A 26762-nucleotide genomic window follows, 5' to 3' on the forward strand; every position below is an offset into this window, starting at 1 on the left:
TAAGTACAGTAAATAATAATAATAATAATAATAATAATAATAACAATAAAAAACAGTATACAATAAGTACAGTACATAATAATAATAATAATAATAATAATAATTAAGCAGTATACAATAAGTACAGTAAATAATAATAATAATAATAATAATAATAATAATAATAAAACAGTACACAAGTACAGTAAATAATAATAATAATAATAATAATAATAAAACAGTACACAATAAGTACAGTAAATAATAATAATAAAACAGTGTACAATAAGTACAGTACATAATAATAATATTAATAATAATAACAATAATAATAATTAAACAGTATACAATAAGTACAGTAAATAATAATAACAGTATACAATAAGTACAGTAATAATTAAACAGTAGAATAATAATAATAATAATAAAATATACAATAAGTACAGTAAATAATAATAAAACAGTATACAATAAGTACAGTAAATAATAATAATAATAATAATAAAACAGTATACAATAAGTACAGTAAATAATACTACTACTAATAATAAAACAGTACACAAGTACAGTAAATAATAATAATAATAATAATAATAATAATAATAATAAAACAGTACACAATAAGTACAGTAAATAATAATAATAAAACAGTATACAATAAGTACAGTAAATAATAATAACAATAAAAAACAGTATACAATAAGTACAGTAAATAATAATAATAATAATAATAATAATAACAATAAAAAACAGTATACAATAAGTACAGTACATAATAATAATAATAATAACAATAATAATAATAATTAAGCAGTATACAATAAGTACAGTACATAATAATAATAATAATAACAATAATAATAATAATTAAGCAGTATACAATAAGTACAGTAAATAATAATAATAATAATAATAATAATAAAACAGTACACAAGTACAGTAAATAATAATAATAATAATAATAATAATAAAACAGTACACAATAAGTACAGTAAATAATAATAAAACAGTGTACAATAAGTACAGTACATAATAATAATATTAATAATAATAACAATAATAATAATAATAATAAAACAGTACACAAGTACAGTAAATAATAATAATAATAATAATAAAACAGTACACAATAAGTACAGTAAATAATAATAAAACAGTATACAATAAGTACAGTAAATAATAATAACAGTATACAATAAGTACAGTAATAATTAAACAGTAGAATAATAGTAATAATAAAACAATATACAATAAGTACAGTAAATGATAATGATAATAATAATAATAATAATAAAACAGTATACAATAAGTACAGTAAATAATAATAATAATAATAATAATAATAATAATAATAAAACAGTATACAATAAGTACAGTAAATAATAATAATAATAATAATAATAATAATAATAAACAGTATTCAATAAGTACAGTAAATAATAATAATAATAATAATATTAATAATAACACACTGTATGAATGCAGATCATTTACTGCTTTCTGTTTCACCCAGATGAGGATGGGTTCCCTGTTGAGTCTGGTTCCTCTCAAGGTTTCTTCCTATATACCATCTCAGGGAGTTTTTCCTTGCCAGTGTCGCCCTCGACTTGCTCATCAGGGACAATCTGATTTTGATTCATACACATTCAAATTCCATACAAATTTAAATAATTCTTTTGATTGTGTAAAGCTGCTCTGGGACAATGCCAATTGTTAAAAGCGCTATACAAATAAAATTTAATTGAATTTAATTTAATTAAATAATATTAATAACAGTTGTAAGGGACATATTTCATTCTTGTTTGTTGTTGTGTTTATTTCATTTCAATGTATTAGTTGAGCGTTAAGCATTAAGTCTGTTAGTTAAGCATTATACATTAAGGCCATTACGTTTATTAGTTAGCATTTAGTATTATATTTGTAAGTTGTATTGTGACATCATTTCATAAGTTGTTCTGTGACATCATCCCACAGTTGTGTAGCTGCATGTCTATCACGCACGTTAGTTGTTCAGTTGTTGTTAAGATTCGGAAGTGTGGAGAACACAAGGTTTTGACCGTAAGCTAAAAGATACAGCAAATAGGTTGTTGTAACCGTAATCTACCGTAAGCTACAGAACACAGCAAACGACTTGTCGTGAATACAGTGGGTTCATGCAAGAGACTGTAACAACTGTTGTACTTTGATGTTAAAAATAAAACAAGAGAAAAAAGTAATCAACAGACGTCTGGAGTCGTGAGTGACACTGTGTAACAAGAAAGATACGCGTCAGAACTTGTGAATAACATGCACGTACAACAGTAGAATAGTGCAAATAAATCAAATAAAATACAATAAAATACAATATTATAACTATTAGTGCAAGTGGTTCTGAAAAGTGACAGTGCAGAATGAATAAAGAGAGTAGAAGTATGTAATAGTGGGATGAAACAAACATTCAATAACATACATACGTGTAATATTGCACGATTCGACTGAGGACAAAGTAACATTAGTATTAAGAAATCACCTACAGAGCAGTGAAGAGTTGTACAGTCTTATTGTCACAGGTAGGAAGGATTTCCTGTGACGGTCAGAAAAAACAGTGGAACACTGATTTTTCTTTCTTTCATTCTTTCTTCATTAGCATTTTGTGCTATTTACTTAGCTTATTTTTATTCATTTTCTTTCCCCCCCATTTTTTATTATTTATTTGTTCTTTACTCTGTCTACTGTTGTTACTTATTTGTATATTTTTAAGTTTACGTATATTGTATAACTTCTATATAACTTCGCAAAAGGTGTGTAAAGCTGGGCTACTTGAGTGCTGCGCTCCTGGAGGTCGAATGTCTCATTTATTTTTTTTTGTCACACGAGAAGCTGCCTTTTATCTTAATAACCTAAAGGATGAGGAAAAAACTGATATTGGTGAAAAAACATCTGTTTTTAGCCGCTAGAACACAAGTGAGAAAGTGTTACAGATGTTCCACACTATTAACCTTGAGTAGAAATGGATAAAGTATGAACCATTGCTTGCCAATAAATACAGTTTTAAATCAGTAGTATGTTGCTGCGGTATAAGAGGAGTAAAGAACTTCAGGATGTCTTTATTATTATATGTTGATTATTTGACTAGAACAGCAGGTCATGCAGCGTTGAGGTATAAATCGTGCAACAATGTGGTATAAAGTTTCAGTATAAATATTGATCAAATATGCTACTCAGCAACAATATGTAGGTGTTACTACGCAAATTTTTAAATTTGTATGTGGAATAGAGGCCATTAGTAAAATAATCACTATGTAGGATTTCGTTATATTCTTGAAGATTTACTAGACAATGACTCTCAAAAGATATTTGTCCTAAAACTACTTCTTAAAAGTTTATTCTAATTATGTAATAAGGAAAAAAATCGGTGAGGAAACAGAAAAACCAACACCATGTCTCAGGGTTTGATAATCTTTTATTTACAAATTGCGAATTGTCCAGTATGTAACAGCTTAAACACCATATCCACATCGTACAGGAGCTAAATATGTACACTTTCATTTCAGTGATCGTCACTGGCACTTAGCGGCTGGGAAACGATTTACAAAGCAAATACTGTCGTCGTATCCTGTCCAGGCAGCAATAAAATCCCCTTAAAATATGAATTTATTCGATTTTAACATCAGTAAAAGATCCTTAAAAAAGTAGTAAAGAAAATAACTTTATAAAGTCAATATCAATAGTTTTTCCAAAGCGTTCAGTGGGAGGGAATGGAAGCGACAGGAATGTACCAAAAAAAAAAAAAAAAATTGTGAATATGTTAATTTGATCTGAGGAAGTGTGAAAAAGTTCTTGTTGGTGGTTTGGAGAGAGAGAGAGAGAAAGAGAGAGAGAGAGAGAGAGAGAGAGTGTAGGAAGACAGTGACGTCTCTATCCTGACATCTTCTCCTCAGCCTGTAGACATCTGAGCACGTACAGGATGACGTGGTAACAGAAAATATACTGTTCCTTAAAACAGAAGAGGAGGAAATAGACGTCTTATTAATCAGTCTTAATTAGTTATTCTGCATTTATTATAGTTCTACTGATGGTATAAATATTATTATTAAGTTATAAAATTAAATACATACATTTAGTAAAATCATTATATATATATATATATATATATATATATATATATATATATAAATAATAAAAAACAATACATTATTAAATGATTAATCATTTTTCAATTGTATAACAATTTACTTTATCTTTTATTGTTTAAATAACATGATGCATTTAAAATTATAAGTAGCAAACCTGTTCTTATTCCAGTGCAAAGACTAATACTTGTACTAATTCTATTAATAATATTAATAATAATAATAATAATAATAAGTATTTTAATACAGTTAAACACATGCTCATTAATTTATCAATTTGGGAAATATGTAATTTTTGTTAAGCTAAATTAAATTTTTCTTTTATTATTATAATGATAATGATAACAGTATTATTATTGTTATTATTGATATTATTATTATTAATAATAGATAATATATTATAATTAATAAAAATAAGAATATAATTAATTATATATAATAAATATATAATAATAATAAATAAAATAACCATTATTATTATTATTAATAATATATATTTTTTTTATTCTTTGTATGATTTGTAATCAAAGTGTAAAGGTTACCTCTGTCTGCACCATGCCTTGTCTTTGCAGTCTCATTGTCCTCACCACATCCGAGATGTCAAACTGATAAGGAAAAACAGATTTACAAGCTGTTAATCAGTAACGTGTGTGAACTGGAGAACATCAGGCATCATCTTAAACGGTTTAAACATGCTCAAAAACACCTTGCACATTTCTGCTCCTATTCTGCCTTTTTTGCATTCATTGTAGTGTTAAATTATAGAACACCACCAGGGGGCACTATGGTGCTGTTTCAAGGGCAGGACAAACTGTACAATAAAATGAAAACGCCTAATAAATAAACGTGAACAAAGTAAAAAAAAAAAAAAAAAAACATTTTTTTTATATATATATTAATAAAACTCACATCCGTATCTTTGCTGATCAAACCAAGAACGACGTCCAAGCAGATGAGCGTTCCTGATCGGCCAATGCCGGCGCTGCAGTGGGTGATGATGGGCCCTGACTGGTAGATGTGTCTCATGTAGGAAATGAAGGTCAGGAGCTGCTCAGGCTGCATGGGAGTGCCGTGATCGGGCCAGCCCGTGTAGTTCAAGTGACTCACTCTCTGGATTTCATTCGTCTGCAGAACAAAAAACAACTGATTCGACTGCAAATACCTGAATGATTAAAAGTTTAAAACAACACACTCCATCAGTCGTACCTGGACGTCCTTGACCTCTATAAGACGGATGATGAAGTTGTCCAGGTGCTGATCCTTGACCAGCGTGACCTGCAGCCTGTCGTCCACCATCTGCGGCGTGAGCGGTGTGTCGGGCCAGTACCTTTGACATTTCACCTTTCCTCCTTCCACTTCCTGGGTCATCATGGCGATGACGTTGGACTTCTGCTCCCAGACCATCTGCCAGAAATCTGCCAGCGTGGTCGGAAGTGGACCCTGGCACGCGATGTACAGAAAGCTCTCATCCTTCACGGGCATCTTGATGAAGTTGGCGTTTATGTAGCCGCCGTCTTTGCCCAGAGTCACCCTGGTGGTGTCAACTAGAAGAAACGTAAATACACAAATACAGGTTCTGTACTCCTGCCTCACTGCACCGTTCGACTTCGGTGGAAATTATAGACAGATGGAGAGTGTTCATGCTTACAGGGCACTATGTTTTTGTAACGGTTCTTCTTCTTGTTTTCCTGAGTCTGTCCGATCAAACAGTCGTCCAGCGGCTGTAAGTTCTGCAGATTCTGTAAATATAAAAAAAGAAATCACACAAATCAATACTTTCAATCTACTACAAATAGAGGTTTCTATCTACATGCATGCTTGCATTTCTTGGAGACAGAGGTACCTCAAACTCCTGTAACGGGACCTTCTGCTCTAGCAGTCCTCTCATCATCCTCACCACGGAGTTGAGCTTCGGGCCGGTGTACTGGCCATTGGGAACCACTCTGACCAGGGGCAGAGAGGTCAGCTCCTCCTCTGTGATGATCGGTCCATCTGAAAATAATAATAAGAATGACTAAATTACAAAGTGCAGAGGAACCTAGCTGCAACACCTGAGAAGAAGCACAAGATGCCTCCATCCCCTCCTGAGACCATCAACCTCCTGATACAACACAACACTTCAAGCGGCATCCCCGCTGATCCGAGACACCTCGGATTCCCTCAAATCTCCATAATACCCCAGACCCCTCCACCCAAGCCTGTCTGTGATACCTCCAACCCACTCATTTCTACCTCAAAAATGGCTCGCCTCAACAACAGCACCAACCTTCTGTGAATTTTGAGTAGATGTTATCGATGGGGAGTTCATCGCTGCTCCACGTGACCTCGTCCTCGTCCAGCTGTCCCGAAGACGAGTGCAGGTAACTAACGAGACAAAAACAAAACAACACATAGATCAAGCCTAATTCCACGTCATCGCCGCCGACAATCGAATCAAACCTTCATCACCGTCTTCTCACCTGTCGTTCTGTGGACTGTCCACAGTTTCCTCTCTCCATTCCGTCCTCCTTGTCGGCTGGAGAAAACAAAATTACTCACATTTAAAATGAGACACAAAACAGTGGTGAACGAATATCCGCTAAACATTTAGAAAACATTAATACAACACTGATGAGACTGAAATAGTCTAAATACAGAATTCCAATATTTACAGGCAATTTCTTGCATTGGAAAACTTTCTCATCATCATCATCATCATCATCATCATCATCATCGGGCGTTGCTATGAAATTTAATTAAACTTTGTCTAGGCAAATCAAAGCCGTAACCCGATTGGCTAAATACGTCACGGTGATGTCACTCATTTGTATAGAGTGAGTGAGACAGATGTCACCGAAATCTGCTCGAATATAGGTGGTAAAAAAAATATCTTGTCACTTTGTCTCAGTCATGCAGCGAGCGTGTGTTTTGTATACTTACTGCTTCGGTAATGTTTGTTTATTTTTTTGTTTCCAAGTATACAAAAATGACTTAATGAGGAAAAAAAGAAGGATTTAAACATCCACATGGCGGAATGATGACATCATTTATCACAAATAGTATATATATGATATGATTATTATGGCTAGACATCCGACCTAAAAACTATTTATACAGTAAGAGTGTTAAGTGTTATTAAATATTTTCTTCCGCCTTTTTTTTATTACGTTCTTTACCTCTGGAGAATCTTCCGGGAGAGACGAACCGTCACAGTCGGTGTCTTCAGACTCCTCAGCTGCTAGTCTTTTTTCTAAAGAGCCTGTATTATAATCTACAACACACACACACACACACACACACACACACACACACACACACACACACTTTAATTGTACATTGTTTCCTACAGCTCAAAGCAGCATCATCACAGACGCTGTTCACCCATAATTAAGCACAATTTCAACGCTGAAAAGAAAAACAAACACGATTCTGCTTCAAAACTAGGCTTGGTGTGTGTGTGTGAGTGTGTGTGTGTGTGTGTGTACCTATAGGTGGAAGGTCAGGGGGACTTTTGGATTTTCGTGTCTCTGGTGAACTGCCGAGTTTTGTTTTGACTCCACTGTCGTCACTCGCGTCTAAAACACAGACGAGAAACATTAAACGCTGCTCTCATCATTACACATCACACACTCTGTTCACACACACTCAAGATCACAAGAGAACAGGTTACAGGTGCTCCTGATGCTGTGTGTGTGTGTTACCCGTGTTTCCGTTGCTGGAGCTTAGAGGCAGGAAGCCCAGGTAGGTGCTGGGAGTCTGATCAGGAGGGCGAGACACTATCAGGTGAACGACACCTTTGGCTTTTCGGATGGTCATGACCGCTTTAGAATGCGACACACCTGTCATCAGCTCGTCGTTTACCTGTAATGAGACACAGACGAAATGCTTCCAGGTTACACCAACAAATGAATAATAATCATTTGGTTTTTATAATCTTTATTGGCGTAATTCCAAATCTGTTAAATAACAGAAATAATTGAAAACAAAATTACATTTAAAACAAACAAAAGAATGACACTCAAGTCTAAACAAGCAGAAACTTTTTTTTAATTTTTTTTATTTGAAGGCAAAAAATCTAATCTTAAAAAACAGACACTTGTAACCGGGCAGTCCGATTACTGCAGCTTCCACTCACTTTAAGCAGACGATCCCCGACCTGTAACGTGCCGTCAGTGTGTGCTGCGCCTCCAGGAGTGACGGACTTCACAAAAATGCCCCTCTCCCCTCCGATGACGGAGAAACCCAGACTGCCACCTGGAGGCTTCTCCAACTGCAGCTTGATGATCTGCTCCTGCAGGACGGAGACACGAGAGAAGAGCTGTGTCAGGAACAGACGTTTCTACCTGGCACACACGTGCTCACACACTTCAAACTCAGAGCGTAAGTACGGAAAGTGTTTATGTCCATTTCTACACTAACAATAGGTTAGAAAATTATTTACCCAGTTAACCAATGGGAACCTGCAAAGTGAGCAGTTTGAGTACTGATTTAATCTATTATAAATTTAACTGATTCCTGACCCATGTGGTTATTTACTCCTCAGGTAAGGATTGATTCTTAGTCATATTTATATTTATACACCTAACAAGATTTATCAAACCAGCTAACAAGTGCTAACTTGGCAAATATTGTGATTCTTGATAATAAAATTTTAGTCAACTCCATATTAACCTAAATCTTGATTCACCATGACCCATTTGACTTATTTTACCCATTCGATTCCTGATCCATGTGGCCCATTTAACCCATTTAACTCATGAGTCATGTGACTCCTGATCCATTTACATCATTTGACTCATGGCCTATGTGACTCTTGGCAAATTTGACCCATGTGACTCCTGACCCATTTACCTCATGGCACATTTGATCCCTAGACCATGCAACTCTTATTCCAACAAGTTCCACAGGGACTTGTGATGTCTGACCCATTTGACTCCTGACCCGTTTGGCCCATTCGACTCCCCTCTTATTTGACTCCTGACCCATGTGGCCCATGTGACTCTCCTCTCATTTGACTGCTGATTCATTTAGTCCATTCGACTCCTGACCTATTTGACTCCTGAGCCATTCGACTCCCCTCTCATTTGACTCCTGACCCATGTGGCCCATGTAACTCCCGACCTATTTGACTCCTGACCCATGTGGCCCATGTGACTCCCGACCTATTTGACTTCTGACCCATTCACAACACCCCCCCAACCTTTTGACTCCTGATCCATTTGGCGCAATCGACTCCCGACCCATTTGACTCCCGACCCATTTGACTCCCGACCCATTTGACTCCCGACCCATTTGACTCCCGACCCATTTGACTCCCGACCCATTTAGCCTAATCGACTCCCGACCCATTTGACTCCCGACCCATTTGACTCCCGACCCATTTGACTCCCGACCCATTTGACTCCCGACCCATTTGACTCCCGACCCATTTAGCCCATTCGACTCCCGACCTATTTGACTCCTGGGCCATTTGACTTCCCTCTCATTTGACTACTGACTCATTTAGCCCATTCGACTCCTGACCTATTTGACTCCTGGCCCATTCCACAGCTGCAATTTCTCAGAGTTACCTCTATGCTTTCTCACTGTTTTTTTTTTTAGACATTAAATTGTTTGCTGCTCACCTCGGAGGGACAAATGGCTTCCAAAGCATGATCATTACTATGAAGATAACCTGAGGGGAAAAAAAACAGAAAGATTTCTACACCTTTCATCAGAGCTGGAACAACCTGTTATAGGAAAATAATCAGCTCTGGCGTGGTAACATTACATCCCCCTGCTGTTTGATTGTTTGTTCTTATAACAGCAGTATTGCAAGTTTTTTATTCCTCCTGTATCACAGCAAATTTAACAAAAAAAAAAAAACTTTTTGCATGTTTATAGTTAGCTCTTAACAAAAGCACCTGCTGGCCAATCAGAATCCAGAACTGACGAGAACACCGTCATGTACTGCTTAAAAGAAATTCTCACATCTTTCTCAAACAAAGCTAATTATTCTATTTTCTAGACCACATGCTCTCTATTAAAAAAGCCAACATATGTTGTAATTTTAATTAATTGTCCAGTTTTTTTTTTGTGTGTGTCAGGTGCTACCCCAGGAGTTTCAGTATGATCGTGAGAAGGAAGTGACACTAAGAAGCGGTAAAAACAACCCTATAATAAACCAAATACGTTACTGTGATGCGCACAATGGAACGAGTTTACACAGAACTGTAGACCGCACGTCTTATATTTAGATACAGTAAATACGGTAACTGAAAACTTTCCCCCTCCCTCCCTGAAATAAATGCTGGTTAAATTATTTAGCAAACAAAGTTAGTGGAAAAAAAAAAAAAAAGAAGGTGTCAGAGTGAACAGCGGTCTCACCGTTCATACTTGTCGACGTGTTGGTTTTCGAGCTGACGTTGTTGTTGTTCAGGATCGAGACTCTCTCCTTCTCAGGACACACAGGTTTCCCGTCCCTGCATCAGCACATGACACGGACACAGGAGTCAGTCGGGAACATGGCTATAAAGGTGTGTGTGTGTGTGTGTGTGTGTGTGTGTGTGTGTGAGACAGAGCTGAACAACTTTCACTATTTACGTATTTTATATGTAAAAAATAAAAAAATAATGCACATTGTTTACAGAATGGGATTTTTGTTTTCTTCTACTATCTAAAATAAAAAAATTACATTTAAGGTATATTATAATATAATCAATAATGAATCTAAAAATGAATCTGAAACTATAAAAACAGTTAGAAACAATTGTCTATTTATTTTCCCATGATATAAATTCATATTTAAATTAATTACTTTTAAAACTCTGTGTGTGTGTGTGTGTGTGTGTGTGTGTGTGTGTGTGTGTGTGTGTGTGTGTGTAACCTGGTGGCTTTGAGAGTGAGCTCTTGCGGTTTGAGCTGCAGAAGTCTTCGGCTCTCGCTGATCGTCAGCTCGTTCGTCGGCGCTCCGTTAATGTAATGAATGAGGTCCAGTTTCTTTAGGGTTCCGTCCGTGGAGACCACCGACCCCGGGATGATGTCCTTCACATACAGGACACCGACCTCGCTGCCCTTGCCTCCGTCCAGCACCAGACCTGCGCCGAGGTTCCACACAGAACTTTGACATTAACTAATATTAAATGAACAGCTGCACAATAGAGAAAGAGATAGACAGACAGAACGACAGAGAGATGGATCTGCTCAGTTCTCTCCTCTTTCTGTCCTCTGTCTGTCTGTGTCAACACTGAAACCTGAAGCCTCTGCGTGTCCTTGCCTGTTGTCTCAGATCCTATAATCTCCCTTTAGCCTGAAAAGGTGTGTTTTGTTTATGCTGATAGTGATCACTCAGTTTGTGTGTGTGTGTGTGTGTGTGTGTGTGTGTGTGTGTGTGTGTGTTGTGTGTGTTGGGGGGGACATGACTTGTACAATGAAATGAGATGGAACAAATAATAATAATAAAAAAAAAAACTTAATCCATCCTAAGATGAATCATGATTCTTAAAAAAATAAATAAATAAATGTAATTTTACATCAGTTTTAAAAACAAACAAATCTGGAATGTTATACTGCCACAGGAAAAACGTACGGGAGCAGAATGTCTTAAGTGGCATTTATTTAGACAAAAAATATGAACAAGATAGACAGCAGACTGAAATTAAAATCTTTATTAAATGATGAGTGTTAATGATTATCATTTTTAAGTTAAAAAACAGCTAAACATTATTAGAGTCCCAGTCATGTGACTTAATACTGAACTATTATAATGAGCTTAAGTCATGTGACTTCTTAAATATTATAATGAACCCTAATCATGTGACTAAGTACTTTAATCGTAATGAGCCCTAGCGAGTGTAAGTGCTGAAATATTATATTGAGCTTTAGTCATGTGACTAATAGTGTTGGGGGACGTTACTTTTTAAAGTAACTAATTAGATTAAAAAATTATTGTCTTTAAAAAGTAATTAGTTACATTACAGCGTTACTTTGTGATAAAAGTAACCAGTTCGAGTACTTTTCCATTGCAGAAAATGAAAACTCCTTTGTGATTCCTCATGCATGTTGTTTTAGTCAAGACCTTTATAATTATTCTACCATCATCACTCAGTGAAGTTTGTCCCAAAATCTGTTAACTACTAATACCCCCAATCTCACCTACTAATACCCCCATCTCACCTACTAATACCCCCATCTCACCTACTAATACCCCCATCTCACCTACGTGGTTTCGCGCGGTGGCTGTAAGTACGGTTCATCATGATTCACCGCGAGTTTTGGCGACGTGATTAGGGCATGCCGCCCCCCGTATAGTCAAACCGCACAGGTGAGGGAGTTCATTATAGGGGTATAACAGCAAGAATAACAGAGGTGGGGTGGGGCTTGTAGGACGACTTTCACACACGTGCACACACGTACACGCGCGCACACAATAACGGATTGGGAATGATTAATGATTATTATTATTATTATTTATTTATTTATTTTTACATTTTACCACATTTATTTGGGGGGAGGGTCCGTCTCATACTTGTTTGGACAAAATAACATTTAGCTGTTAAAATGACTACATATTTATTGACTTTTTTGGGTACATTTCAATAAATATCCAATTATACAGCTTTCCTCTCGCACACAGAATGCATTCCACATAGACATTTTAAATATTTTAAAAACAAATTTATTATTAGGAACCTATTCCTTTATTTCTATTTTTTTCTTAGGTGTTTGTTTGGTGTGCGTGCTCTACCAGCATGTGTGTGTGTGTGTGTGTGTGTGTGTCAATCTTTCCGCTTACGTTAAAGGTTATTAGACACAACTCAGGAAATTATAGACTTGAGCATGGTATGATTTCCTTTAAATGATATAATAACCATAGTTTATATCACACTATTGTGAAATTGTATTTTATAATTATTATCCACATGTTGAGATTTGAGAGAGAGAAGTGTTTAAATTTGTAATTGATGTTTTTACCCAGTGAGTCGGTGGGGCACTGGAAGGTGATGTCGGGCAGAAGGTGGGCATCTATTGGTGGTTTAGGGGCATCCAGGATTCGTCCTACGACCAGATCGACCACCCGCGGTGCAGCTCGGACGATGTTTACCACTTCAGTGTGACTCATACCTGAAACATCATTGTTATTTACCTGTGAAGAGAGAGAGAAGTGGGATAAAAAGCAGAAATATAGACAAAGTGGTACTACGTCATATCAATAAAGTCAAAAATGAATGTTTTTTTGCTTTTATTTCATTTTGTTTCTTACCATTATCATGCGATCGCCAGGGTGGAGTCTGCCGTCGCCTTTTGCAGGATCTTGGATGATGTCATGGATGTAACAGTTGTTGTCGTTCCCTTTGGTCAGCGTAAAGCCCAAGCTTCCTTTGTCCGACTTCACCAAAGAAACCTTGAGTTCTACTTCCTACATTAGTAATACAGTCAACCGATCAAATATCTTTCTGGACCTGGACCATAAACTTTGAACCATGAAAACACATTCAGCATCTATAGATATAAAGACGAGCAGCAGAAGGCAAGCTTACAGGCAGGAAGTCATCTACTTCTGGACTTTGCTCTGGAAGTGTGAAGTTGAGGGGGGTGGGAAGTGCAGGGGTCAAAGAGTGAGAACTGAGGTTTAGCATGCCTGCTTCAGGAAGAGCTGGAGACGAGAGAATAGGGGACGAGGGAGGAGGCCTGAGAATGAAAGAGAGAGAGAGAGAGAGAGAGAGAGAGAGAGCAGTGAACAGAGAGATGGGAATAATTTTGAACTTGAGACAACTGTTCAAAAAAAGAAACCACAAACTGAATGAACAGTTAGATTTTTAAGAAGCCTTCAATGCAATATGTTTTTTATTCTACTCCAAGTAAAAAAAATAAGTATACATAGGAGCTTACAGAACAACGTACAGAACACATCATGTTTTACATCTACTTCCCGACTTATTGTCCAAGATTAAATTACTCTCTCATCCACGGCTATAATCTTACTACATACCTTTCCATCAATGTATATATATACACACACATACATACATACACACAAGTTTTCCCCTACTTACAAACGAGGTCCATTCCAGGAGCATGTTTGTAAGCCGGATTTGTTCATAAGTCTGACAAAATGAGTCTTATACGCCTTTGACACAAATATAGGCATATCAAGCCACTGGACAAAATCAGTAACACTGATTCCCAACAATTCCCACACCATCATGTGGCCAAAAACTGTAACCATGTCTAAGGATTGAAATGATTCTCACAGTGAAATTTTCTCTCTGAGCCATTAAATCATCAAATCATGGACAGTATTTTGTCTCGAAGCAAATTTCACCATAGGGAGTAATGGAAACACCAATGATTCGTTTACCAACCCAAAAATATTCATATGAAAATTATCAATAGAAAATATAAAGTAAAAATAAAATGAATTAACGTGCACTTTACCTTAAAAAAAAAACTCCTAACAGGAGGAGGAGGCTTTGTATAGGACGACTTTCACACATGCGCACACACGAAAACTGAATTGTTTTTGCGTATTAAAATTACGAGGGGAATTCCGGGTGCCATTTTGTCAGCTATTTTCCACTGTATTGGACTGGATGTCTATTTTTTGGACAATACACGTGAGCTAGAATCTTCAGAAATTCGTAACTCAAATGTTCGTAAGTTGAGGACTACTGTACCTTTGTGTATAAGTATGTGTACAGTATATACACATAATTAGTATGTATTTGACCCATATTTGGTGTGTTTGTGTGCATATACATACGCACCCAATATACGAGTCAAATATATAAAGTTTTTTGCAACAACACAATTTTACAAAAGTTGCACTAATGTAATGTAAAATGATTACACTTATACTAGTATATTTAATATAGATAAACTGGTTACAAGATTACTGGTTGCATTATTAACATGGAATTGCAAAGCTCACTCTGCTATTAAAAAACATTTTTAAAAAATGTAATACATGAAAAAACATTTTTGGCAATGATTACTCTGACATTAATGGCTAATATACTAACCACCTTTTTTCCTCTACAAAAACATTTAGCAACTTTGTAGCTTAATAAATTATCTTTATCACACTGATAAACTGATAAGACACTAATTAGTGTGCTATCATACTTATTTCCTAACTTGCTTTGTACTTAACAAAATTAATGTTGCAAACTGGTCCCCTTAGAAATTTACTAATCTATCTACTTACTAACACGGATGTACCACATTTTTAATTTACTGTCAGAACTACTAAAGTACATGTTAAAAATTTACTACTTTACTGACAAGTAAAATGACTAACTAGATAAATTCTATGAAACTTACTAACTTCTTTGCAGCTCACTAATTGCTCAATCTAACAATGTGACAAACCTACAGCGAGTTAATTTTCTAACATGCGCATGTACTGATGTAATACTGTAAAACCAACTCACATTTGTGTACCAAATTTTTGCATAATTACAAAATTTTGCATAATCTTCTAAAGTGCCAACTTGATGACCTTCAGTCCAGTTTCTGTTACTAACTTACAAGCTACAAAATCTTACCTGCATGCATACTAAAATACTAATTTACCAACATACTAGCTAGCTAAATTAATGTTACAACTTAAAAATATACTCGCAACATTATTAACATGTTAATTAAGTTAATATAAGCTAACATAATAATTTATAAACCGATTTACTGACATTAATTTACCTAACATTTTTTTTTTCAATTACCCATCGGTTCATGAACTTATAAACGTTAGTTATTCTTAAACACTTACAATTTAATAAATACATAATGAATACATATTTAAGCATGAACAAAGCTTCTTAAGGCAAAAATTCCGGAAAGAAATCCGTCCCTGACCTCCGGCTGGCCTCTGCCCTGTCAGGAGGCTGGCTGGCTTTGGTGTACGCAGAGCGGATGGTCTCGTCCACCTCCCAAGTGGACTTTGGACCTCGTGAACCGAGTCCCTCTTCATTCTCATCATCATCAGTACTGTCACTGTAGCTGTCTCTGCGGCTTGGCGACTTCATCAGCATCCTCTCCAGAGCCTGTTCTACCATGGCCAAGGAATTCTGTCTCTCATCCTCTGTGGAAGACATCGGTTTCGGGGCAAGTTTTGGCTTCGGAGGAGGTTCTTTACGAGGGGATGGTGTGGGGGTCTGGGGGATGAAAACACAAATGTTAAGCATGTTTAAAAAATATCAATGGCATCAATTACCAAATTATATTTTTCTCAAAAAGATTCCATCTTTTGTAACATAAGCATTCACATAAGCAAGTCATGTTCACACCCAGTTAATTAGCTAGCAGCATCCAACTTGTCCCTCCTGAATTTGCAAAAATTCCCATTTAAGCAACATTTAAACCTTACATGATCAGTAACGAACCACATTATTATCAAACAATTACTGCAACTTTAAATACTGAATAATATTGTCGTTTAAAATTGATTATATATTCAGCCATCTATTTATTACACACAGGCATTAACAAATATTTGATAATGTTAATAATGTCATGAAAACATCTAAAAGAAGAAAATGACAAGTTGCATCCAATCACATTTAGTCTACCAAAATACATCTTAAGCCATGGTGTATATGGAATGTATATTAGCATGAATAAGTCAAACCAACATAACAGGCTGATTTATATTGTTTCACATTAGATAGAATTTGTTTTAATTATTAAACCCAGTGTATAAGGATGCTATTTTGTGTACTTGGTTAGAGGAATCCACGTCAGGAAGAACTCCAGCTTCGGGCCTGCACAGCCTTAACGTCACGTCCTGACCTGTCCCTCTTAAAGCCGATATCACCTCCTGAAACAGACACTCGTGTTAGAGATTATATGAAAATCCAGAAAAAAAAAAGCACAAAGCTTTGTGATCAAGCCCTGATAGATGGTGTGATTTTGACTACATTCAAATATATTTAGGTGCAGTGCCACCTGGTGGTCAAACTAACACATAGTAAACAACTTATATGAGTTAAATATGGCATAACGTACATGCTGCGTGAGCCCTTTGAGTGGCGTCTGATTGACACGCAGGATGACGTCTCCGACTTGGATCAGACCGCTCTCGGCAGCCGGCTGTCCAGGGAACAGCTTCTTTACCCGGACCATGCTGGTACAGAGCGGCTCATCCGGAACGTTCTCCTCCCGGCTGAAGCTGAACCCGAGACCAGAGGTGTTCTTCAGCAAGTTCACTTCAAACACGTTATCTACAGGAGGAATAAATTCCATTATTATAAATTTAATTAAAACCACTGAGACTGCAATAAGCCACGTCAAGACGTAACCATAGCAAGAACTGTTTAGAGATAGACGATTGGGGCTAACGTGATGAATAAGTATACCTGGGGTAATGAAGCTGTACTCTGGCTGGGGTTTTCTCGCAACACTCCGAGGTTGAGATTTGCTGTCTTGAACCAATGAAGTACCCTGAGGAGTGAGAGGAGCATGAACTCTGTCCTCCGGGAACTGCCCTCTCTCCAACAACAGATGGACCAGCTAAAGGGGTGTGGGTGTAAATGAAAAGGAAAGAAAGACAAAGAAAGAAAAGAATAAATAAAAGCACACTAAAGGGATCTGTCTAATTGCTAAATAAAAAAATCAACCAATTTACAAATAACTTTTGTGAAATTATATTAAAATTAAATATTAGTGCTCACAAGACAGTGGTTAGACAGATACTGCTCTTTATAACAGCGCAATTAAATGCCCGAATCTGATTGGTCAAAAGGTCTGCATTTTCTTATACAATAGAACAGCTTATATTATATATAATATATTTGTTATAGTTTTTATTATTACTTGTACGGCGGATGCTCCATGTACTGTAACACTAATAATAGGTGTCTTTACCTTTCCTTTTTTTTTTTAAAGTGAAATTACAGTATCGGCTTTTGTGCGTGCACGTCGAGGAGGGAACTCTATAGCTGCTATAATGTAAAAACAGGAACAAACTGCTCCCCAGCCCTAACAATAAACCGTAAAAAAGTGACATGTTGCCAATTCATAAGATATTACAAGTCTGTAATTCCTTACATTACAATATTTCCACATAATAAATCAGTAAAGTAACAAAGCGACGGTACAGCAAGTGGGCTGCAAAAGGTCTTTATAAATATTATATTTATAATTAAATATTTATGATTTGAAAAAACTAATAAAAGTGAACCCTGGAAATAAAAAGCCGTGTGTTATTATTCATCATAATTAGGTATTAAATGCCTAATGTAGTTAATAAAAACAGTTGGCTCTAGAACATTCCTCACCTGTCCCGTATCTCTAAGAGCCTCCACTGCCTCCTTATGAGTGGCTCCTTCCAGACTCTTCCCATTCACAGCCACCACACGGTCTCCTAAATTCACACACAAACACACACAGCCACACACACCTTTTTAAAGTAAAAACAATGCACACATTACAGCCTTATACATTTTAATATTAGGTCCACAAAGTCTTTTCCATGTCCATATAAAGAATTCTAAGTATATTTATTCTGAAATAAATAGAAACATAACCTGCTACAGATCAAAGGTGAATATATAAATATGTAAGGAACATGTCAGGGTATATGAATTATGCATAAAGATGCATTGTGTGTATAAATCTGGTGTAAATTCTTATTAAAAAAAAAAATAATAATACAATCGCAACTACTTTAATGCTGACTGTAATTCTTTACCTTTCTTGATTCTTCCATCTAGGTCGGCTGCTCCTATAGGAACGATCCCTTTGACGTAGATCCCGCCATGCCTCAATGTGGTATTGGAGCCGCCCTGCGCCACGCAACACATCCGTTAACACACTTCTGCAAGATGGCTCCGTCTCACTCTCTAATCTAGTCTATGTAGGTTTTGCTAGTCAGGGTTTTTGCTTGAAAGAATTTGAGTTCTTTCTACTGGGCAGCTGTTAAAGTCAGGCTTCGTTACACATTTAACCAAAAGCGAGGTCTATTATTAAAAATTATATAGATTTTATTTCATTTCATTATGTGGATCAACATCTAAATCAAAACATCTTATTTATTAACTTGTCAATATCATAGCGAATATCTTTCTTGCTATCAGAATGAAGGGAAAATTATGATTATTTCCCAGAACTGATTCAGATTGAAGAGTAACACAAGCCACATAAAAACCACACCGAGATAAAGATCACACAGCAGCAAGCTGGGAGAAAGTGAACCTCTAATGAAATCCAGTACCATTACCACTTAGCAATACCTTCTTTTAAAAACAGTAATGACATAGTGTAAACTGTAAGACATGGGCTGTGATGCTGGTTCAGGATAAACACCTTGACATTTCAGGTCCGATCCTTATCTAACACGCCTGATAACCGAGCGCTAATTAAGAGCGCCTTTATCCCAAGAGCCGATTATCATAAATGTTAATATCCGATATATGACCTTGTGACGGAATTTATTATAAAAAGCAAATACTGATAAGAAAAAGGATGATTTTAGAAAAGAGATGTATTGGAGTTCTGTGCTCTCTTTTTTTGCTAGCTATTCATTTATCTATCAGCTCTTAAAAAGCGGCTAAAATATGACTGAGGGCTTAATGATGCTAAACAATCCGTCACTGCGAAAGGTATCTTCATTACACAAACATACTCAAAACTAAAATCCCTAGTGAAGACCTAATTTAGGCACTAATATTAATTGTAACTACAGTATAATTCCAGTCATACACATACAGTGGTACATCGGCAAACAAACGCATCGCTTCTCAAATTTATGCCTCAAAAACAGAAATTTGCAACGTCATACAAAGCAAGGGAACAAACTGGGCAGAGCTGAACTGAACGCCGGCTAAGTCGCATGTACGTCTGGGAACTTGTTTATAATCAGTGAAAAGTCAGTCGTGTTTAAGAGTTCACATATTTAGTCTTTACTTAATTTACATGCCTTTACTAAACTTTTTAAAAATTATTTTTATTGGCAAAAATATGATTAGTGTTGCATATAGTTTTTTTTCGGTGGCTGGAATGGATAATCTGCATTTACATTGTTTTCTATGGCAAAATGTTTTATAATACGGAATTTCGTCCTTAAGAACTTGCCTCCAGAACGGATTAAATTTGTATGCCGAGTTGCCAATGTATGTTTTTTCCCCCATTACTTATTAATACATCTCTGAGAAACGTTGATATCCTTCATAACTTTGTCTTATCACTTTCACTCTCCCTTTTCTGTACATACTATGTAAAATCCACACATTAGCTATTAGCTATTTAACATTGCTAAGTGTTTATGTGGTATTTTTATTTATAAGCAACTATTTTTCTTTCAATTTAACACAACATCTTAACCAAACTAAAGCAAATGTCTCATTTTTACATTCCTCAGAGTCATTAGCTAGCCTGTGCTCCCTGTCTGTATTTACCCACACATCTAGCAACAGACAGGGAGCACAGGCTAGCTAATGACTCTAAAACAAACACAAGTGTATTTACTGTGTGATTTTACTCATTCTAGGTCTTTTCTTAATAATTTAACACCACATCTGTGTGAAATGTTGAAGTTCTTAAAAAAATATTTGAAGTTAATGAGGTTATTTTGTCTTTCTTGTTCATATAAAAGACAATGGCTAATAGCAAGCTAGCTAAATATCATGCCTCAGTAATTAGCTAGCCTATGCTGTCTGTTTAGGTTTACTTAAAGCACTAGCATGATTATTAGGCAATTACTGAAGAATTTGAGTCACATGGCATATTTTCTTAGCAATTTAACACCACACCTGAGGTAAATCTTAACATTATCCTCGGACTAATTAGCTAGCCTGCGCTCATATCAGTGAAAAGTCATTCCAGCCAGGAGCCGTCAATTTTAGTGGATTTACTGTGTAATTTTAGTTATAATATGTATTTTTATTAATGGACACCACATCTGTGTGAAATGTTGATGTTCTTGTTTTTATATTAGAGCTAATGGCTGCTTGCTAGCTCCTGCAGTTAAGGATCATGCTTAAGTATTTAACTAGCTTATTCAATTCAATTTTATTTATATAGCGCTTTTAACAAAGTTTGTATGTGTGAGAAAAATGTGTCTAAATAATAGATAAAAAGCTTATGCTCAACACTTGAGGTAAAATATATATATATATATATATATATATATATATATATATATATATATTATTTTTTATTTATTTTATTTTTTTTAAGTACATACGCTTTTTAAATCCATATAAACGATAACTGTTGCCACCACTTGCTGGCTACAGTAGCTAAACCTTGCACATCATTTGTCATGTTATGCTTGGCGTCCATGTTTCCCTGTTGCCTAGCAACGGTGTTTTTGCCACCTTAAACAAGCACATTGTGTGTTCATCTTCACATTTTCCTATGTTGAAAGCCCGAATTACGGAATTATCTTAACAGGATACAATAGTGCATCATGAGTAATACCAAGTACCACATTAGCATTTTGTTGGGGAAAAAAATGCCTGTGAGATCTGTATCAGTGAGTTTTAGTGTTTGGGACATTTTTCATAATGGCTAAATAAGCACCAGTTAATTAAATCTGATAAAATAACTGAATGTTAGAACCAGGTGTGTTAAATAAGAGTGGGAGCAAAATGCTGAGGATCAGATTCGTCCAGTTGTACTGGCATGGTGTTTTGTAATGTGCTTCGATTTTACCGGTCGCAAAGTGAGATGGAGTTTCAAACACTTGGAAAAACCTGCATGCAAATGCCAAGAGAGCCACTACATTCCCCACAACCGAAGCCAAGCGTGGAGCTTCAAAAAAGGCAGCACGGGCTATGGAAGGAGGGGGAAACACAGCAGCAAAACACACACACACAGCAATAAGTCAACCAACAAAGCGGGGAAAAAGGAAGAAATAAAGAGAATGAAAACCTTTCCGAACAGTACCGTGACACTAATGCCCAGACTGCTGTCTATTTTGGACAGCTCAACGTCAAATAGATCTCCGGGCTGGAGACTATTGACTGCTGGGCCATTACCACTTAAACCGTCCATGACTGAGTCATCCTGCAAACAGAGAAGAGGTGCGTAAATAATACATGCACACACAGACGCACACACAGACGCACACGCAAGTGGCATAGTGTAGGAAAAGACATGCAGGGCTTGTGAGAGGTCAGAAGTTACAGGGTTAAGGCTGTCAAGCTTCGTGCCTTGTGCTAATGCGCATCATGCGTTCATGGATTGCATTAACATTCAAAAATGCAATTCAAGGTCAAAACAGGAAGTTAGTTGAAAGTAGTGGAGGTGAAATATTTCTGGAAATCCCTAAGTAAAATCTGATCTTATATAGAGTATATTATTATACAGTGGAACCTTGGATTACGAGTAACGCGGTTTACGAGTGTTCCGCAAAACGAGGAAAGATTAAAAATAAATTTAGATTTGAAAAACGAGCATTGTCTTGGTTCACGAGCACCGAGTATCACGTATCACGCATGCGCTTTTCGTTTTGACGCCGAGCGTCACGTCACCACAACTGAGCCAACATTTTTTCTCTCTCTTGCGCTGCGGAATTGTAGGTAATCATCTCCCCTGCTGGGTCTTAGTGCTCGTCTCTTACTGGTATAATCAACATCAGTGCATGCATGTACTGTTCACTATAACACTGTGACCACATGTGTGTGTGAAACATATTTTATTTTGCGTTTGTAAGCGTGTTTGTACAGCGCACGTGTGTGCGTGCGTATAAAGCAAAATCAAGTCTCATTAGATCGTAAAGATCCATTTTTTCTCTCTGCATCAGCCCGTCGTGTTTCAGTTTAACTTTAAAAAGAATCGCGACAGAGTGGAGTTTCTGTGTATGGCAAAAAAAGTGTGTGTGGGAAGCCGGTAGGAGGAGGGGGTAGTGGGGGGGCTGTAAAGGCGAGAGTGTGTGTGTGTGTGCGCGCGTGCGTGTGTATACGCACGCACGCACGCACGCACGCACGCACGCACGCACGCACGCACGCACGCACACACAAAATCGCCTTTACAGCCAACCATCCACCCCTCCTCCTCCTGGCTTCACACACATACAGACACACACTCTCTGCCTTACACAGAAACGCTGTCGCGATTCATTTCAAAGATAAAATAACAGTTCTTTTTTTTTTTTTTTTGTGACTGGAGACACACACACACCGCCTGCATGCACAAACCGAAACACTTATCTGTAGGGATTTATTTTTACTTTTTTTAAAGGTAAAGTGCAGGTTAATTTGTTTTATTTTTTACTTTATATTTTGTCTTAATTATTTTAATGTATTTATTTTTTTAGGCCGTAGAATGCAAAATTTGAGTTTCCATTATTTCTTATGGGAAAATTTAATTTGGTTTACAAGTGATTTGGAAAACGAGCACGCTCCCGGAACAAATTATGTTCGTAATCCAAGGTTCCGCTGTATTTACAATAACTTCTATTTACTTATACTTGTATTTTTATAGGTTGTACAAAGAGTTTACATAACTTTTCATTACATTACTAACTTTAATGGAATAATTTGGGAAACAGATGTACTGTAATTACAAGAAGAGTCACCGATTCTGGAGAAAGTTTGTTGATATTTGAACAAAAAAAACACCCATCCCTTCAAGATTTCCTTCAAAAGTCCCGCCCCTATCAGTCATCCATGCCATGCCAGTGACAATAACATCAGAGTAAATAAACATGTAACATATCATCAAACTCTTGCTGACTGACTTGACCGACGTTGTGTGGATCGGTACGCACCACTTTTTCACTTTTCCTTTTTCATTTTTTTTCCCCCGTTTAAAGAGCCAGCACTGTGTACAAACTGTGTTTTCAGCCTACATACAGAAGGGACAGCTAGCAGACCGAATAGAGGTATTTGCTGAAATGGACAAAAAAGTGGATTAGATTGGAATCGTTGACTCCTCTTTTAATTAAGCAAGGCGTGTCCGGCCTTGGACATTTCTTTTGTTTTAACACCTGAGCTACGACGCTAGCATAGCCAACAATTAGGTTTATAGCCACTAGTTTAGCGCTGTGCAAACCTAAGCGTGTACCTAAATCACTCACTCTGTTCAATAAAACGCCCAAAAGTTGTACATAACATTTAAAGGTTTAAAACAAGTATAGAAATTAAAATATACATATTTATTTGGGACTCCCATAACTTTAGACTACGCCTCCTCCCACAATATGAGCATAAACTGGGAGAAACGTGTTCGACAACAGTTTTATTCTACAAAAAGTTATTTACACATTTTTTTTCTCTTAGTATAGTAAAAACTGACACCTGACAAAAAAAAAAATTAGATTTCATACAACTTCACCTTGCCGTTTCTACTCTTGCTATTTATATATGCACATTAAAGACAACAGACATTTACTAGCTAGCTTTGTTTTGCCTTAGTAAGTAGTTAGCCTGTGCTCCGTTTCCAGACTTCCTGATCACCTCGGAACAGTGCTAGAATCAAAAAACCAAGATGACGATTGTTCCTCCTTGAGGCATTTAACAAATTCACAAAGTTGTTTTAAGTCAATGCAGGGTGCACAGCGCTAAATTAGCGGATACAAGCTTTAAATGTCTTGTTAGCTTCGTCAGCCTTGCAGTTTAAGCGAAAATCTAGTTAAGTCAATGGTTTAGTTAGTTTGTTTTTGAGGAAAAGTAAAAAATTGCACTAGTTTTAAGTTACGATATTCTTTCAAAACGGTAAGTGTGTGCTTACAGTTTTTTTAAATAATAGAAAATAGAACAATAGAAAAGTATTTTACTGGCTTAGTATTTCTGTTTAACTAAAGTAAGTGCTTTTGATTTTTTAAGATTTCATTTACTTGTTTAAAACCAAAGACTTGAAGGACTGTACAAATAAAGCCAGCCTCCAGCAAAACCAAATAAAATTCTAAAATTAGATAAACATTTTTATCAGGATTTAATTTCCTCAGACTCATCCTTCACATCGTTTCAAGCTGTTGAGAATTTATTGAAAACATGAAATACAAAATACAAACACAGGATAAAAATAATCAAGCTACAACAAACAGTAAATCGCTCTACAACCAATCAATCAAATCACTACGATCTCAGACACTACCTTCATGGACTTTTGTTTGTCCTGGTTACTCGAGTGTGTGTCCTCGTCCATATCCGAGTCTCCTCTGTCTGAGACTTCTGGTTCTCTTGGGGCTTCAGGGCTTTTCGACTTCCTGGTTTTGGGGGGCAGCGCCGGAGGGGTGGACTCAGCCCCGCTTTCATCTTTCTGGTACACGCCGTTGAGTTGTGTCTGTGGGAAGCTTCCTGCTACGGTCTTACCGGGGACTAGGGGGAAGGTATGAGCCAGCTCTTCGGAGGAAGAATCCACGTCCATTTCCTGTCCCGACTTGTCTTTGTAGTGAGAGAGATCTGAAGGAGAGTCTAGGAGAGAGAGAGAGAGAGACAGATTTAATGTTCAGATCAGAAAACCAGCACATTTAATTTATTTGATCGATTTTAGCTCATCAAAACTATTTTGCTGCGGCCAAATCATCTGTGGGCACAAGGTAGCAAAAACCTTTTTGTGTAAGTAAGATTATGTGTGTTAGATGTCAGTAAGATTAAGGCGTTACCTGCAAACAGTCGCTCTTTGGGCTGTGACACCAGCAGTGTGACATCATCTTGAGAACTCTGCAAGATCTCCACAGTTTCCTCATGAGAAAGACCTTCAACACTGATACTGTTCACTTTGAGCAGACGGTCACCTGAAGGTTCCACACACAAACATGAACAACAGCAACGAAAGACAGCGCTTAAATGGTTAACAGAATGTTACTAGGAATATTCCACATCAGATGTTTTATTTAGTAGCTATAACATGCTAAATTCATTGTAGTCGTCTCCCTCTTGTGGTTAATGCTGGTGCTTGACAATATGTTGGACGATTCTTTCGCATTTCTCACAACAGTTTCAGAATTTTGAGAAGATAAGTGCAGAGAATGTGTTTTTAGCAGGTTGTTTCATGTCTGCAGTGATGTATAAAGAGGTGAAAGAGATTTGATCTGATATTTTGGTATCATCTGCTCCTGAACACACACACACCTGGTTTCAGGCGTTGATCGATGTCAGCAGGACCCCCTGGAGTGATGGAGCTGATGATGGTGCCCAGATCTGTTCGACCTGCACTTTCTCCTCCACTGATCTGAAAGCCTGGAGTACGTGTGAACACACACACACACACACACACACACACATTTTCATGATATCTGAAAGACCATCTTTAATAAGTAAAACACCTATTATTTATCTCTGACAGGTGTAGAGGCCGCACCTCCTTCATCACATGAAAGCCTACAGGTAGAGACCACACCTTCACCGTGACCGACAGGGACAGTGACCATGCCTCCTTTACTAAGACTGAGAGATTCATAGGCCATACCTTCTTCACTATGACTGACAGGGACAGTGACCACACCTCCTTCACTGAGACCAACCACTATAAAGGCCACACCTCCCTCACTGTGACAGCTATGGAGACCACTCTATTTGCATGTTTTATAACAACTTTTCTTTCCTTTTTCTACCTTTGTGTGTGTGCGTGCGTGTGTGTGTGCACCACACACTCGAGTAACTCACCCAGGCCATACTTCACATCTTTCTTCAGACTGATGCTTTTAATTTCGCGCTCCGGGGAGGGCAACATGTCCAAGTTTTTCTTCAGCGAATCTGTAAAGAGAAAAGTTTTCAGTAAATCACATGACCTGAATACTAAAGCAAAAAAAATACATGCATAAAC

The 26762-nt window shown here is 36.7% G+C and overlaps 1 protein-coding gene across 3 annotated transcripts in view; it reads right to left on the minus strand.

The window, feature by feature from the left end:
* Positions 1 to 3403: 3403 nt before the first annotated feature.
* The window catches only part of ptpn13 (protein tyrosine phosphatase non-receptor type 13), a 73272-nt gene continuing 49913 nt past the window's right edge, over positions 3404 to 26762 (minus strand). For 2 of the 3 annotated variants that reach the window (XM_053477971.1, XM_053477970.1), the window contains exons 21-49: positions 26603 to 26692; positions 26069 to 26176; positions 25600 to 25731; positions 25089 to 25408; positions 21936 to 22055; positions 18739 to 18832; positions 18326 to 18411; positions 17405 to 17558; positions 17055 to 17269; positions 16768 to 16866; positions 15906 to 16204; positions 13589 to 13739; positions 13312 to 13467; positions 13023 to 13194; positions 10936 to 11146; positions 10437 to 10531; positions 9695 to 9744; positions 8206 to 8361; positions 7772 to 7931; positions 7556 to 7645; positions 7247 to 7341; positions 6551 to 6606; positions 6358 to 6455; positions 5935 to 6083; positions 5740 to 5830; positions 5298 to 5635; positions 5001 to 5216; positions 4634 to 4696; positions 3404 to 3954 (exon numbers count right to left, since the gene is read on the minus strand). In XM_053477971.1, coding sequence (XP_053333946.1) covers positions 3877 to 3954; positions 4634 to 4696; positions 5001 to 5216; positions 5298 to 5635; positions 5740 to 5830; positions 5935 to 6083; positions 6358 to 6455; positions 6551 to 6606; positions 7247 to 7341; positions 7556 to 7645; positions 7772 to 7931; positions 8206 to 8361; positions 9695 to 9744; positions 10437 to 10531; positions 10936 to 11146; positions 13023 to 13194; positions 13312 to 13467; positions 13589 to 13739; positions 15906 to 16204; positions 16768 to 16866; positions 17055 to 17269; positions 17405 to 17558; positions 18326 to 18411; positions 18739 to 18832; positions 21936 to 22055; positions 25089 to 25408; positions 25600 to 25731; positions 26069 to 26176; positions 26603 to 26692 — 4142 coding nt within the window. In that variant the 3' untranslated portion in view covers positions 3404 to 3876. The remainder of the gene's footprint in view (positions 3955 to 4633; positions 4697 to 5000; positions 5217 to 5297; positions 5636 to 5739; positions 5831 to 5934; positions 6084 to 6357; positions 6456 to 6550; positions 6607 to 7246; positions 7342 to 7555; positions 7646 to 7771; positions 7932 to 8205; positions 8362 to 9694; positions 9745 to 10436; positions 10532 to 10935; positions 11147 to 13022; positions 13195 to 13311; positions 13468 to 13588; positions 13740 to 15905; positions 16205 to 16767; positions 16867 to 17054; positions 17270 to 17404; positions 17559 to 18325; positions 18412 to 18738; positions 18833 to 21935; positions 22056 to 25088; positions 25409 to 25599; positions 25732 to 26068; positions 26177 to 26602; positions 26693 to 26762) is intronic. The other variant, XM_053477972.1, reaches the window with a different exon arrangement.

This window comes from Clarias gariepinus, chromosome 19 (genome assembly GCF_024256425.1).
Source record: "Clarias gariepinus isolate MV-2021 ecotype Netherlands chromosome 19, CGAR_prim_01v2, whole genome shotgun sequence".
Lineage (NCBI taxonomy): Eukaryota > Metazoa > Chordata > Actinopteri > Siluriformes > Clariidae > Clarias > Clarias gariepinus.